At 41.3% G+C, this 16,995-nt stretch overlaps 1 protein-coding gene across 4 annotated transcripts in view; it reads left to right on the top strand.

Moving 5' to 3' along the window:
- Positions 1-7,005, top strand: part of LOC147631995 (uncharacterized) — a 47,367-nt gene extending 40,362 nt beyond the window's left edge. The window contains exons 3-7 of one of the 4 annotated variants that reach the window (XR_015267404.1): positions 4,895-5,253; positions 5,357-6,101; positions 6,175-6,335; positions 6,420-6,474; positions 6,561-7,005. Coding sequence is in view for 2 of the 4 variants with exons in the window: in XM_086808543.1 (XP_086664669.1) it covers positions 4,895-5,253; positions 5,357-6,101; positions 6,239-6,335; positions 6,420-6,474; positions 6,561-6,620 (1,316 nt within the window). In the remaining 2 variants the exon portion in view is untranslated. Of the gene's footprint in view, positions 1-4,894; positions 5,254-5,356; positions 6,102-6,174; positions 6,372-6,419; positions 6,475-6,560 lie in introns of all 4 variants that reach the window. The other 3 variants (XM_086808543.1, XR_015267405.1, XM_086808544.1) reach the window with 3 other exon arrangements.
- The last annotated feature ends 9,990 nt before the right edge of the window (positions 7,006-16,995 follow it).

Genomic DNA, 16,995 nt, shown 5'->3' on the forward strand with positions numbered 1-16,995 from the left:
GTCCGGTCATTTATTTTCCTCAATTGCACACCACAAGTAATCAATCACGTAAAGCATATGATGCTGGCCAGAGGCATATGGCAGCACTTGGCTTCTCTTTATAAAAGGGTATCACCCATGAAGAGGATCTCCTTGGAAGTGCAGATGCGGGTTATGAACCCTGCAAAGTCATCGACGATGCGGGAGCACATTAACAAGCTGCAGGCCCTTCAGCAGGAAGTCCTTCAGGCTGGGAAGGAGATATCATCTGAAGACATGGCCATTACTTTGCTGTCCCACTTGCCTGCTCAGTATTCCGCTTTCTGCTCCTCTTTGATTATGAGTGGCAGGCTCAGCACCATTACCTGGGAGGAGCTTGTGCCCATGGTCTTGGACCAGGAGGAATGTTTCATGAACCCTCCTCACAGCGGAGGTTCGGAGGCCTTAACTGGCCAACGGTCGAAAGGCTGGAATAACAACAAGGGTAAAAGGAAGGCGTCACTGGAGAAGTCTTCTGAGAAGAAGACCGACACAGAACGAGAGAAGCGGAAGGCCGAACGATCCTCAATGATTGTGACAAGAAATGCCACTATTGGAGGAAGTGTCCTAAGCGGACTGGGAAGAGTGCTGATTCTTCAGCCTTAGCTGCAAAGACTCCTGCATTTGTGCACTTAGAGATGATGGACTCCGATGCTTCATCGTCTTCGAGCGAGGAGGCGATTGGCTTCACCGCGAAGGATACCCGAGAATGGATTCTTGACAGTGGTGCTTCCAGGCACATGACTCTGTCCCGTGACTTCTTTTTGGATCTGAAACGGCAGTCAGGTCGCATTTTTATTGGCGACAACTCCACCATTACGATACACAGTGAGGGCCGGATGGAGATTATTCTCGACGGCAAGGGGGGCAAGCATGCTTCCCGTGTTCTTTACGTCCCTGCTCTGGGTTTTCATCTTCTGTCAGTGCATGAAGTATGCAAGACTGGCTTTCGGGTGGAATTTGAGGAGCATTCAGTTGCTCTACGGGACCGTGAGACTGGCCAGGTTGTTTGGGAAGGCGGTGTGGAGAATGGTATCTACAAGCTCTCTGCACTCTCCTCGTTGACAGGTTCTCCGGTCAGAGATCTGTGGCACTTTCGTTTTGGCCACTTAAATGTGGATGCACTGCGGCGAGCTTTCTGAGACCATCTGGTGGTTGGCTTGCCAGATGTTCCAGTTCTTGCATATGTGGTAAGCAGCACAGGGAATCCTTTCCGAAGCAGGCTTCCAGGCGGGCTTCAAAACCGTTGGAGTTGATTCACACTGACTTGTGTGGACCTCAGTAGACACCATCATTAGGAGGATCTCTCTATTTTATGCTGCTTGTTGATGACTGTACCAGATTCACGTGGGTCTACTTTCTTTCACAGAAGGACCAAGCTTTTGCACGGTTCAAGGATTGGCACGTGATGGTGGAAAAAGAGTCTGGATTGTAGGTAAAGACTCTCAGGGCTGACAAAGGGGGTGAATTCTCCTCGACTGTATTTCTCAGATTTTGTGCAGATCATGGCATCAAGAGGGAACTGGCCAATACAGGATCGCCTTCAGAGAATGGAGTTGTAGAACGCAAAAACAGGACTGTGGTGGAGATGGCGAGGACCATGCTGGAGCATCGTGATCTTCCTCGTCCACTTTGGGGAGAGGCTGTGGCAACGACTGTCCATACCCTCAACCGGTCTCCAATGACTTCAGTACCTAATATGACTCCGTTTGAGGCATACTTTGGCAGGAAACCTGATGTCTTGCACTTCCGTGTTTTTGGGAAGTGATGCGTACGTACATATTCCGAAGAAGCAGAGGGGGAAGCTTGACTCCAAGTCCCACAAGCTTATATTTGTGGGGTATAATTCTCTTTCGAAGGGATACAGATTGTATGATTTAGACAGGAACGAGGTTGTTGTCAGCCGGGATGTGGTCTTTGATGAGCATGTTCCAGTATGCATTGTCGAGGAGCCGCCACTTCTTGGAGATCCAGAGGAGTCTGATTATCCCCGACCATTACTCCAGTTGATCAACCTCAGTCGGTTCAGGAGGTTGAGCCCGCAGTTGGAGTGGAGTCCCCGCAACGGCCAGAGGCTCCTCGATCTCTTCGAGTACCCAGGTGGTTGCTGGACACTCTTCGGGAGTCGGTAGTCACGGAGTTACCCTCTGAGTGGACCACAAAGGACGGCCCTCGAAGATCACACAGAGTCCGAGACAAAAGCAATACAGTGGAGCTTCTTTAGGTAAACTATACTTTGATGTCTCGCATTATGCGGGACAAGGAGCCCACTTACGTAAAGGAAGCCCTCTCACAGGATACTTGGAGGAAAGCCATGTAGGTGGAACTTGATGCCATCGAGAAGAACAACACATGGGAGTTGGTACCGAGGCCGTCGAAACGGTCAGTCATTGGTGTCAAATGGGTCTTTAAGACCAAATATGCGTCAGATGGGTCGGTGGACAAACACAAAGCCAGACTTGTGGCTAAAGGTTATGCTCAGCGACCAGGCATCGACTACAAGGATACCTTTGCACCGACAGCACGGATGACCACGATTTGGACCGTTCTTGCCCTTGCTTCTTCTCAGAGGTGGCCCGTGTATCAAATGGATGTAAAATCTGCGTTCCTTAATGGTGACTTGCAGGAGGAGGTGTATGTTGAGCAACCTCCAGGCTTTGTTGTTCCAGGATCAGAAGGGATGGTTTACAGGTTACGTAAGGCCTTGTATGGTCTTAAGCAGGCTCCCAGGGCTTGGAATCAGAAGATTGATTCCTTCTTTGTTCGGACTGGATTTCAGAGATCGGTTGTAGATCCTAACCTGTATCTCATTCGGGAACGCGGCATGGTTACGATTATCATCCTTTATGTGGATGATCTCATTCTCACCGGCGGCCATGTAGAGCACATTGGCGTGACGAAGGCTGCCTTGTCAAAGGAATTTGAGATGACCGACTTAGGCTTACTCCACTTTTTTTTGGGATTGGAGATCTGGGAGACCCAGAGGGGTTTTCTTGTCTCTCAGTAGCGGTATGTTCATGAGTTGCTTGAGGCCTTTGGGATGGAGAACTGCAAGCCTATTACTTCGTCGATGGACCCAAACACAAAGTTAACCGTTAATGATCCTTGTGAGCCAGTTGATGCCTCGCAGCATCGGAAGTTGGTTGGTTCATTGATTTGGTTGCTGAACACCAGATTGGACTTGAGCTTCTCCGTGGGGCTATTGAGCTCTTTTATGCAGACGCCATTGAAGTCTCATTGGGACGCAAGATTGAGGATCTTGCGGTATCTGTAGAGTACGAAGGATCTAGGACTCTTTTACACAGGAGGGGATGGAGTCAGACTCCAAGGTTGGAGTGACTCAGATTGGGGAGGAAATCCAGACGTTAGGAGATCTACTTGAGGTCACAGTTTTACCCTCGGCTCAAGAGCAGTTTCTTGGAGCAGTAAGAGGCAGCCAACTATTGCCCTATCTTCGATAGAGGCAGAGTACCGGAACATCTAGTGCGATAACCAGAGTTGTATAGCTATTGCTCGAAACCCGGTCTTCCATGCCCGGACCAAGCACATAGAGATACAGTATCACTTTGTACGTGAGAAGATCTTGGCTCGTGACATCTTGCTACTTTATTGTTTGACGGAGGACAATGCGGCGTACCTCTTCACGAAGTCTCCACCTCAGGCTACGCTTAAGCGGCACTCCAGTTCCCTTGGGTTGATTTCACAGCCAGGAGCTGAGAGGGGGTGTTAGAAGTCATCTCCTATCTTTATCAGACAGAGCCTCTGTTGTGGGTGTGTCCGCCCTGTATAGGTGTTTTATCATTTTTCCTCACTCCCCGTATTTTTTCCCCATTTTTTCCCATTTTTTCCATGGTGTGGGTGGCTGCCACAGGCTGGCAAGAGCTTCTGATGCTGGCCGACTGCACTCTTGGACACGTGGGCTGGCCGACCTGATCAGAAGTAGTCGTGGAGTTTTTTTCTGCTGGCCGACTGGATGTGCCCAGTCGTGAGGGCTGGCGGCACATGCTAGTGCTGGCCGACTGCATGATGGGGCCATATAAATAGGCCCCATTGCCCCACATTGTATTCATTCGTTTTCCTCGGGATCTTGTGTATAGAGAAGAGTTATACGCCTCTCTCTCTCTCTCCTTCTCTTGTGCTGTCTACTTTTTGCACTCTACTTGCTCTTGTGGTCTCAGATTTGGTTATCATTTCTGCTGCATATTTTGACAGTTTTACTCTGATCTCTCGTATATCTGGTCCTTCTGTCCTTTTGCCCTCACACGCACCGGACTTGGTCTACCCATCTCGATGAAAAGTTGGGAGCAGGTTCTCTGACTCCTTCAGATATCAAGCTTTATCTTCTTGTCTATACTGGGCTTTCAATTCTCTAGTGTTCCTCTCGGATCGCCCGTTCTTGCAAGTAACATTTTACTATGGAGTCTCCTAGCTCCTATGAAGCTACGTGCGTGCATGACTTCTAGAAAAGATACCAATGTAACATGCTAAGTGGAAGGGTGCTGATTATGCACCTCTAATTAACATTGATTAAGATGCACGAACTGAATCACATAGTCAATTGTATAATTACGACTCGTGAATAATGTGTGCTAACTACTGATGCATGTGACGTGACTGTACCTGCTGCCCCAAGCTGTCCTCCCAACTTATGTTCACGTGTCACCAACTTAATTGGTGCACGTGTGTGTGTACATGCATGCCTGAGAGAGAGAGAGAGAGAGAGAGAGAGAGAGAGAGAGAGAGAGGTACTACATGAGTGTATCTATAATGCCAATGAAAAAATGTTAAAAAAATAAAACCACTAGCTGACTACTGATAATAGAAGCTGAAAATGCTTCAGATCTTATCTAGTGTTTTAAAAAATTTCTGATTACAGCTGGAGGCGAGTTTGTTGAAGGTGAGGGTGGGACCTCTGCTGGTGTTGGCAAGTCATCCAAAGCTCAAAAGAAAGAGGCAACTTCAGAGACAACTTCAGAGAAAAGGCCTCCTGTGGTTGTAGAGAAGGCACCAGAGAAAGAGAAGAGAAAGGAGATCCCTGCTCCTCGGATGCAATTTGATGATGAGCATAGAGTTGCGAAAGCGAAAAAACGAGCTTTGTTTGAGCAGACTGAGACCAAAAACAGGGTAGAACTGTTTCGGCACTTACCTCAGTTTGTTCATGGGACTCAGCTTCCTTCCTTGGAAGCAAAGTTTTTTAATGATGATGCAATGCATCCACACCCTGCTGTTTATCAGGTTGTTATCTCTAGACTTCTTTCAAAGAGCTTAATCAAGTGCGTTTTGTTTGTTAGACAGACCATCTGCCAGGGTTTCTAATAACATTGAGTGCTTTGTGCAGGTCGGTCTGCAATACTTAACTGGGGATATTGTGGGCGGGAATGCCCGCTGTGTGGCCATGCTGTTGGCCTTCCGTGAAATCATTAAGGATTATTCCACTCCAAAGGAGAAGACTTTGATACGTGACTTGACAGCCAGGATTAACAGCAACGTATCTTTTCTCATCACATGCAGGCCTCTGTCCATAAGCATGGGAAATGCTATCAAGTTTTTGAAGACACGAATCGCCAAGCTACCGGGCAGTCTATTTGAAGTGGAGTCGAAGTCTCGACTCGTCTCAGACATTGATCGCTTCATACAAGAGAAAATCACATTTGCAGATACGGAGATAACCAAGCATGCAGTGACAAAGATAAGAGACGGGGATGTGATACTTACCTATGCTTCATCATGTGTGGTGGAGATGATCATACTCCATGCATTTGAGCTTGGCCGGAAGTTCAGGGTGATTATAGTGGATTCGAGGCCAAAACAAGAAGGTAAAGGGTTGCTTAGAAGGCTAATTGGCAGAGGTATCAGTTGTACTTACACTCATATCAATGCTGTTTCTTACATCATGCAAGAGGTGACTAAAGTATTTCTTGGAGCATCCTCGATACTGTCTAACGGGACAGTGTATTCGAGAGTTGGCTCTGCTTGTGTGGCCATGGTGGCTCATGCATTCCATGTTCCTGTCATGGTCTGCTGTGAAACGTATAAGTTCCATGAGAGGGTGCAGCTGGATTCTATATGTTCGAATGAATTGGGTACGTGAAAAGCTGTTCACCTTATGCGTCTTTTACCTATCGTGGTAGTTGATCCACCTGTACATACTTGCAGAGGGGATGTTTGTTACTTCTAAGAGTTACAAGGAGAAGTTTTCAAGGGATTGGGGACGTTGCAGGTGATCCGGATGCGCTCATCAAGGTTCCAGGGAGGAAAGATTTGAGTGAGCTGGATGGCTGGGCACAAAGTGCACACCTTCAGCTTTTAAACCTGACGTATGTCTTCTAAGGCCTAGTACTACTAACGTAAAGGTAAGATTTCAATACACCATGATTTAATTCAAAGTTTTGGTTGCTCAGGTACGATGCAACACCTGCAGATTATATATCAATGATCATCACTGAGTTGGGCATGGTAAGAACTATCGTGTACATGATTAGAAGCTTTCATTAACCAGTATCACTCTTTTTTCTGACTTCCATATTTTCTGATTTTTATAGGTCCCTCCTACCAGTGTTCCTGTGATATTAAGAGAATACAGGAAAGAGCCTATAATGTAAATCCCTATAATGTTAATCCCTGCTGCTTGTGCGGGTTTCCCTTGATGTGGAGGCACCCATATCATAGAGGTGGTGGCTTTATCTTACTGCGAAAGGGCATGAAGCTCTGAAGCAGGTGTTTGTGTGGATTTTGAGTTATAGATTCTGCTTTGTGTTTGCCCATGAGATGCCGAGTGGCATGTTGCTTGTCTGCTATTCAGCATATGCTAAGTAGACTGAAACCAAGTCAATACTGCAGGAGTGTACTCTGAATTATTTTGGCGGATGCATATTATATGCTTTTGTTGGTTACCTGCTAGACTAGTGATTGATATCTGGAATATATCTCCATACAGAGATTTATTTGTTTTGATTTTTGAATTTATGAATGAAAACGAACCTGGAATCAACATCTGTTGAAATTTGTGAGAAACTTTGGGCATTAAATCGAGAACAAAGGGCGTGAAAGGTACACCAATGAACCCATTTTGTAGTCGTATAAGGATCACCCACCACAAGTGGGGAAGACAGTCCCAACACATGATGTCAATTAGCTCCCACCACAAGTGGGGAATGCACTCCCAATACATGGTGCCAATTGGTTTTAGAAAGGTGACAGTACAGTTCCAGCTTGAGTTCCTCACAAGAACAGAATTCAAAGGTCAGAATGCAATGCCATGTGCTTTTTGTGGTAGTCACAGAGAAAACCCCTTGAAGCAGAAGAATTGTACCTTGTCCACAAAATTCATTCCCAAAACCTTTTTTTAAATTAGTGACCGTGACAGAAGAATTTATTTTAAAGAAACTTTCCTTTGGGGGAATGAGAGAGTGAGAGAGCAGTTGCTATGGTCTACCTCCAATGTTGCCAAGCCAAAAAAAAAAAGTGTAGTGTCTTCAATGATTGGGGTTATACCTTTGAATTTCGATGACTAATTACATATTGTAGGTGGTTTATGCTAATTTATGCTTGGTAACTATAGGGGAAGCCTTGGAGTATATATAGAAGGCCTAAGTGGAGCTTTATACTCTACGTTTCGGGCTCAATGCTTTTTTCGAAGAGGTTTTTGTTTCTTATAACTGAAAAATAGAAAATTTTGCGTAGTGGTTGGACCCCATGAGACCAAATTTCGGTAGAAGAGTTTAAGACGTAGAGCAAAATAAGAGAATCCAACCAAGCAAACCATTTAAACATGTTAGGCTTGCATGGTAGACTCATTTGTTTGTGCTATGTCACGCTTCCAAGGAAGGGAGATGAAAAAAGGCAAAGAAACAAAAAAAGATGCATCATCGATGATGTGATGCATCTATTAGGGGGCTACACAACACAGAAGATGACGATGAGCCACCCTTAATTCCTCCCAAAGGGAATCAAGGTAGAAGTCAGCTCGGCCCATCCAAAATGGGAGAAAGCAAAGAAAAACTTGAACAAAAGTGTGAAGAAAATGCTTGCTTATGTGCCCATATTTTAGCAACCAAAATTTGACCTCATGTTTCTCTAATAATTTGTCTAAGGCACCCCCTCCCTCTTGTTTAGACTCTTTGTACTCTTCTCTTCCAATGAAGGGAAACCTAGGGCTATTGGGATGTCATGGGTCATTAATGAGTGGTTGGACGATGAGTTAGGGTGGTGGTCTTTAAAGGTGTACTCTTCCAATGGAGGTTAACCTGTCTCCTCCTTTGGTTTGGTGTTCCTTGAATTTCTATAAATCACGTGAGGAGCATTTAGCCATAGTACTCTTGCTAGTGTATGCACCAGCATGCATCCTCCACACATACACGCCCACACATGCCATCCCACACGCATTCAGTCATCTTGACTAGTGATTGGGCTTCCAATGTTTGGCATGCCTTTGTTTGTAGTAGCTTTGTGTGCGCTTCAAAGCATGTCTTTGTTTGTAGTTGTGGTTGGGTGAGGGTTTGTTGAGGGAGGAGAGGGTGTGTGTGTTGTTGGGAGATGCACGAGAGATCAATAGGAGGGCTTTGGTGTTTATATGGAATTAAGAATAATATGCATAGAAATTGGGGGTTTTTTGTTTGAAAATCTACATTAAAGTACTCTCATTAGCCTCAAATATACATGGACAATTCAATATATTGAAATCCATGAAAATGGATTTTCAAAGTACTCAATGCATGTGCTATGTGAGGTTTCTATATAATGGACGTAGCCAAATCAACCAACCAACCACACACACCCCAACCCCCCCCCACCCACCCAAAGGTCGTATGCCTTGCCCTTGCCTCCCTCCTTTCTTTGGGCCATATCCTTGGCAAAAATGATGGCGATTCCATTTAGTTTCAACCTCATGGTGTTCTTTGTTTCATTTCCATATCCTAGGACAAAAAGTCATTGATTCCATTTGTTCCAACTTCAAACAATGCTTCTTTAAATAAAGATAAAAATATAGCATACAAGTCTAATAAAGTATGGATATACTCACATTTAATACAAAAAACATGAATACCTTGAAGATCAAATGATATTAAAGCCAGTATAATAAGCAAAATCTCACTAGAGTTGTAGTATGATGAAGTGCAATGTTTGCAATACTATAAGAAATTGATAAGTAGTATGATGAAGTGCAATGTTTGCAATGCTATAAGAAATTGATACATATGGAACTATAAGGGAAAACACTCAGTCCCAAGTGTAAGGACTCTTAACAACCCATCACTTTTAATGATATATTTTTACTTGTTACATGTCACTTGCTCATCATGCTTACATAGCATGTTCAATTCTCAGTCAACTTCTAATATCCTCTAATTTATGATCTTGGAAATCTTGCCATAACTTTAACTACTTGATAGATTAGGAAATACCAATAGCCAAAATTTTCTCCATAAGTTTCTTGTTAAATTTGTGGAAGATATCATCTAAATGTAGTTGTGAGATTGCCCAAAAATAGTTACCTCTCAGAGGTAGAGATTATCATGCCTATTTTTATCTTGTAAGAGAAGTAAACATATCTTGAGATCTAGAATCGATCTTCTTATCCCAATAGCAACATTGTAGAACACATTACAATATACATTTATTAACCACTTTGTAGGTTAACATGGTTTCACCTACTCGACCTATTATAAGGTGCTTTGCCATCTTACCTGCTTGAACGAACCATTATCCTTTGTAAGATGATTGGAATATATAAAGTAGCTTTACCTTGAGCTTAAGACAAAATAAGAAAAGTCTGACTTTGTGTACATACTTGCTTAAGACTAGTAATAAAGACTGGTGCATTTTTTACTTTTGGTCGATGTAGTGTGAAACTAGTATTGTATATAAGTCCTTGTTGACACTAAGCAATACACAATCATTTCCTTGCAATAGAGTACCTCTTGCTTGCTTGTATACTTTTGGATTCATGCATGTTGGATGGATTCTTGGTTGAATATATTTTCTTGTATGGATTCTTGACACTAAGCAATACACAATCATTTCCTTGCAATAGAGTACCTCTTGCTTGCTTGTATACTTTTGGATTCATGCATGTTGGATGGATTCTTGGTTGAATATATTTTCTTGTAGGTTTTCCTCTTGCATTAGCTTCTTTTTCTTAAATTGCCTTTTGTGAGGGAGAACCACTGCAAAGGATAATCTCTATTTGCCTCCATCTACATGAAGAGAGTACTCCCTTCACCCTATTGGCAAGGAGCATTCTACTGTGACAATGGAGTGAATATGTGACGGACGAGCTAGCACGCCCATGTCAAGAAGTTGCAATTGTGGCTTTAAAGAGTAAGGCGGACTGACACATGCTTTGTCAAGGCTAATGTAAGCTCTTGACTTCAACATATTTGGCGTCGCGTCAGGGACTGAGATGTGTTAGTTTTATTTTGTTTTGAAGCTTGTAGCATTAAGGCATTCTAGTTTTATATCTTGGAAAGGTAAAACCGTGGTTTCTTGATGATGTGCATTCTAGTTTCATATCTTGGAAGGGTAAAACCTTGGTTTCTTGGAAATTTGCATGATTTTGGAGCCCACAAGTCTTAGATTTGAAATAGGGTCGGAATTCCCTAAGGAGTTACACTCGGCTTGATAAATCCTTGCTTCAACATTTGTGAGAATTATTTCTTTGAATTCTATGCACTCAAGCACTGGCATTTTATATAATCGTTGTGCTCTTTAAATAACCCCCATCTCATCGTTAATTTCCCTATGTGGATGGCATTTGAGTAAGCTCTTCTAGGAAGAGATTCTCCAGCTCTTGTTGTTGTCAGTCTAGGTCCCTGTTTTTAGTATAATCATTGTCTTTGATGCGTTTAACTACAAACACCCTTTGATTTTCCTAAGACTCTTTACGATTGGCTTGTTTTTTTTTTATGCTTGGCTGGTAATGGTCCAAGAAGTATTTTGCCTAGGCCTTTCCTTCGACAATTAGTCTGATTATTACCAAATGGTCGAAGGTCCTTCAAACTATACCAATGTGGTCAACCAATGCTAGTACAAGGCCGTACTCGTCAATTTAAACTATGAATTTAAGAGTCCTTACTCCCACAAACAAAAACTTTGATACCATTTGTAACATACCCACCCATCCCGTCACTAAAGGGTAGGGAGGCACCTCACTCGATAAGATAAATTCCAACCTATTGTGAGAGCTATCTCATCGGTGCCTCTTCCAGACGATCTGATTTATAAACGATCTCCACAAGGTTGGGGGACCTACGTAATATGTTAAAAGATCTCATTTTGGTCTCTAGTCTCTTGTAAGGGAACACCTGACTCATCAGGTCCCCCAAACCACCTGCTCTAGCGTCGTTCATCTATGAGGTTTTTCCTAAGTTACTAAGCACCTTGTTTTCATCATCACTGATGCAAGTTACAACATGATTCATTCATTTATTTTTGTGTACAGGTTCCTTTATCCCTTACACTTAAGTCATTCCACATACAAAGAAATTCATCATAAGAACAACCATAATTTGAAACCCTCGGTGTTTCAAGTTACATCCATCTCCAATCCCTTGACTCACCAAGTCACAAAACAGTCTAGAGATTACAACCATTGCAGTGGTGAAAAAGCACTCGCATAGTAGAATGAGAAGTTTCCACTTCACCCTGTTCTTGCTATGGAAGACCTTTCCACCTTAGGATTGTAAAATACTAGAAAAAATCCTCGCCTTGCCCCCATGGTGGATTGCCCATAAATATAACACATACGTATGCACTCCGATGTCCCTTCAAGAAGGCTCACAAGTGGAGATGGACTGTAAACCCTACATACAACACTCCCTCTCAGCTCCACGACCAATGATGTCATAGAAGTGAAAAAACTTTTCCCTCTACTTTGGAGTTCATGCCTAATTGCTGTAACATACCCATCTTCACTAATAAGTCACTAATAAAGAAATGTCCATGTAATAGATAAATTTATGAGTTTTTATGGTATAAAAATCAATGATTTTATTAAATGAGTCATTTATACTTAGAATCTTCAAATTTTGAGCCCAAATTTAGAATTTGTGCGCGATTTTACCCTAATATAGGATTTTACAACATCCAAAAAACGGACACCGGATCAAGCTTATACGCAAATTTCAGTCATTTTCAGTTAAAAGCGACGACCTTTAAACCTTAATAAATGCATGACCGAGTGTTCGATTGATGAACTGTCTGCACCCCAATGACCAGAAGAACATCCCGGACAAAAAAAGAAAATCGTCCCCCCCCCTCCCGGGCGGTCTGGCATGCAAATCGAGGTCGGCATCCCAAATTTGGAGACCCCGCCCCAAAATTTAGACCGTACACACTTACCAGGGTGCCCGTACGATGGCCGCACAGGAACCAAAGGACGGCTACCCACTGTGTGGTCCACACGTACCGCTATGTGGACACCCATGCTGCCCCTGGCGAGATAAGGTACATGCATACCACTCCTTTCCCTATTAACCGACACCGTACCTTTCCCCCTGAGCCATGCAGGCCACTGATCCACAGCCTTTGCTGGTACACCGTCCTTTCGTCCTTGCTTTGCACAGCCCCCATACCCGTATCCCACAGTTATATAAACCCCCGGCTCCATGGGCAACACGCATTTCTGCGTAGCTTATGCTCTGATGTGCCGTTGTCCGTACCGCCGTCTGTCCCTGTGTAGTGTACTTGCTGTAGTACAGCCGTCCCTTCCAGCCACCCCTCATTTGTCACTTTTCAGCCACCCCTCTCCACACCCCCTCATTTGTCACTTTTCAGATAAGGCAATTTTCCTCTATCTCCCTCTTGCTAGGAGGCAGTGTCCTTAACTCCTCTCTCTCTCTCTCTCTCCCCCCCCAATGTGAAGAGACTTACAGCAGTCCTTCTCCCCTTCATCAAAACATTTTTGTGTTAAAGACATCTCACAATCCCCCCCATTTGCGTGGACTTTAGTAAGAGGTTTTAGCCTTAAGAGAGGGTTCATGCGCTATGGTCTTTTGCTCATACGGTGAGCAAATGATCTCAGAACTGAGATCTGATTGGAGCATTTCAACCATGATAGCGAGCCCTACAAGACGACGTCCAAGATGGCCCCTTCGCGAGCGAAAACGTTAGAATATTGCCTTGGGAGGAGCGCGTAACAACGAGATTAGAGAAGATGCTCCCGATGTGGCTCCAACCTTCCCTTTACAAGCTCCTCAAGGAAATGGTAGCCAGGTTAGCTTGGTTATCTTTTAAAGAAGAGTTTTTTTTAATATTAGTGTTAATAAATGTGTATCTTTTTCTTTTAAAATAATGACATAAAATTGTATAAAGTTACGAATTGAGTGATGCTGTATTCAATGAATTGCATTGAAATTGTTATCTTTAAAGAGTGCAAGTTTTTCCTGGCTTCGACGCTAACTCCGTTCCGTGCTTGTGTAGCTGGGCGACGTCGTTAGCAAAGCCCGGGAATGGCCCAAGGTATCCCTCTCATACCATTGGGAGAATAAGGTTCGCCGATTGAGGCGAGACATTATGATGCTGTCTAGTTTTGAGGACCCAGGCTAGTGCAGTGAATAAGCCCACCCTAGTGTACAGACATCCCTCTGAGGGGCAAGAGGATCGAGCGATGGAGCCTGAGAGGGCGACAGGCCGGCTTGAGTCCTTGCCAGCCAGCCGCCGACGATGAGGTGTATGGTCCCGTAGGGTTTTGCCTTGCATGTAGAGGCTGAAAGGCCGAATTCTAGATCATCGGCAGTATAAAGGAAAAGAATAAGAGAGCCGGTTGGCTTGTATGGAATTGATTCATGTATAAACTTTTTTTAAAAAAATCTTATCTTTGGCATTATTGTATATTGTGGAAAAGACTATTTTAACAAACCTTGTGAAAAGGGCCTTAATTAAGGAACATGTTTATTTATGTCAAACAGTGTGGTAGGATTAATTAGAAAACAAATTGACGCGTGAGTAGGGTGGAAAGTGGGAGGATGGAATGCCCTGACAGCACCATCCTACGGACGGGTGGACCCGATTAGTCGGGTAGCTTTCCAACAGATTAAGTGAAAGCCCTATGCTAGATAAATAGGTTCTTGGGTAACTTTATTCTAGAAGACTAGGCCAGCGGCTGTGCCTTGCATGGATGAGGAAAAAAGCGTTGCCTCTAGAAATCAAGTCTAGTAGTTGCCCAATTTATGATCAATTACCCTATGGGTGATTTGATTTTTAGAAGATCACACTCCCCCTGCGGGATAGGACTAGGTCTTACCTATGAATTGCATCCTTGAATCTCTACATGGTCAAGGTGTCGATAAATAGAAGATTTTCTTCAAGTTAAGACTTAGTGGACTATCTTAACTGTTTTCGCTATTTTAGAAGGGGGGAACCTTACATTTGGTATCAGAGCCGATCTTAGCTCCTAGGAATTACCATTTAAGGACTATTTTGCAATGAATGTTTTACCTAACATAATGCTAATTAATAAAAACATCCTACTAAAAAAATAATTTGAATTGATGTTTGAATGATTGTAGGAAGAGGAAGATGCCTACTCGAAGTTTCTAGTTTTCCAATGCATCTTCGAGACTACTAGTCACTCCTCAAATTTCGAGTTCCGTGACACCATGGTGCAGATACTAGAGAAGATATCCCTCCCTCATTTCTCTCATATTGAAAGAGGATGGGGTAGAGATTTCTGGAGTCATGGGCCGAGATATTTCTTCATTCGAGCAGATTGAATTGGGAACCTTACCACCGACCTAAAGCGGATAATATCCATATTTTGGAATATGTCAAAAATTTCTCTTTTAACATTTAAATGATTGAATCCCAAATGTCATGGAAATTCCTCTTTTAACATTGTAAGATTCCTCCTCAGCTTGAATACTGAAAAAGTTTTTACCTCAATCCCCTGTAATCATTGCCTATTTCAGAATGCAAGAAAATATTATTTTTCCTTGTTTTTGCCTAGAGAGAAGAAAAATTCTAGAGAGAGGTAATTCAATATTGAGATATTTTTAGATATAAAAATTTTCCTAATATCTAAAATATATTTTCTTAAAACAGAAGTTCAAAATAAATTCTCCAATATGCATTAGGAATCAATTAAAAATGATATAAGGGACCTTACCCTAAAGGTCTAGATTTTCAGAAATTTTTGGATTATGGTCCAATTAAGTTCCTATGGACCAATAGGATTAATCCAAGTGTTGGGATGAGATAAATCTAAAGAATAAAAGAAAATATCCAAAAATGAGTAAATGCTCACAAAAGATGAAGAGTTGACTGAGTACAAGGTTTATTAGTTAAAAAATAAGAGATATTACTAAAAAAATTGAGATATTTTAGAAAAATGATGAATTTTTGACACCTTGGTAAGGAGAGGGGGACCTTTGAGGTAGGCGGATCTTTCACATGTGTGGAAGTGTTTTTAATTCAAAAAAATTATGATATTTTTATCTTTCCTAGATCAAACTAGATCAAAAGGAGATTTAAATTGGTCCAAATCTTGTCCAAATTGAGTCAAACTGAAGCTGAAAAATTCCAGAACCCAGTTGTACTCAATTAGTGGCCTCCATCACCTATAAATAGACCCTCATTCTTTTGTATTCTCATCTATGAGCTATACCATGCCAGTATTACATTAAAATAATCATATTTTCTATTATCCCTTAATTTTTCCTCTACTTTTGGGAAGCTTGGAGCTTCTCTCTCTCTCTCTTCAACAACTCTTGGAGATCTCTTCTCCACTTGCTAAACCAATTGATTGGTCGGGGGCTTCACTTCTAGAAAAAGAAGCAAGATAATCCTTAAGGTATGAATGAATTTTATGATTTTTTGTTAATTTTCTCAAATGACTTCTCTTCTCAACCCCTCTCAAGCTTGAGAAGTTTTCTAATTAGTTTTTTTAAATTCAAATCAAGTTTTCCATGCTAAGAATCTTAATGTGTAATCAAGAAAAAGTTAATCTTTATGCTTATTTAGAATGCTTTCTTATGTATATCTCTCTCTCAAAAAGAATAGTCATTTCTATGACTAATTCTTTAGCAAAAGAATGCTTCTCTTTGATAATTTCTTATTCCAAAACCAAGCTCTAGGCTTGTTAAGCTAGAGAATAAGAAAATTATATTTTTATGATTTTATGTTAACAAAATAATGGTTAATTCTTTTAGATTATTTATAAGTAGTTAAAAACTACTTTGATTAATTCTAAATGAAAAATAGATTATCCTATCAATTTTGGGAAAAGAGAAATAATGGAATTAGCTTAATCTAGTGGGATAATCATACATTAAATTTATGATTATGGTTAAAATTATGATTTAAATTCATAGTTTAGATTTAAGCTTAAAAATAGATATTCTATCATATTTTCATTACAACATTTTATTCTTTTAAGAAAAAAATAAAATTATCAGTAATAGCACCGAAGCTATGGTAAAATTTTTAAAAAATAATACATATCTTATTTTTATGCATAAAGCTAAAAGAGGACTTCCTACCATATTCTAGGATTGGACATCCTATGCAAAAAAAAAAAAGAATGATTTTCATGATATTCATGGGAAATAAATTTTTAGTATTTATGCATAAATATTTAATCAAAAGAAAGGAGAAATTTTTGGTAAATTTATTTTTATGTGAAAAGAGAAATTTCCATGATAATTGAGATCCAAGTAATTAAATGGTAAAAGTAGAATTTTTGGTATATTCAAAATAATGGATATTTTTATTTAATTTAAAAAAAGAGAAATTTTAGATAAATTTATTTTATGTATAAGAATTTTTAAATGATAAAAAAGAAATTTCCATGACATTTGAAATTCAATCATTTAAATACAAAAAGAGAAATTTTAAGCATATTCAAAAATGGATATTTGTATTTAATTAAAAGAAGAATTTTTATGGTATTTTAAGTAGAGAAAGGTTTAAATTAAATTTTGGTGACAAAAGAAGAATTTTCACCATAATTCCACCTAAAAATTAGGGTTGATAATTAAATTG

This window comes from Cibotium barometz, chromosome 14, assembly GCF_041138505.1.
Source record: "Cibotium barometz isolate CiBa-2024 chromosome 14, ASM4113850v1, whole genome shotgun sequence".
NCBI lineage: Eukaryota > Viridiplantae > Streptophyta > Polypodiopsida > Cyatheales > Cibotiaceae > Cibotium > Cibotium barometz.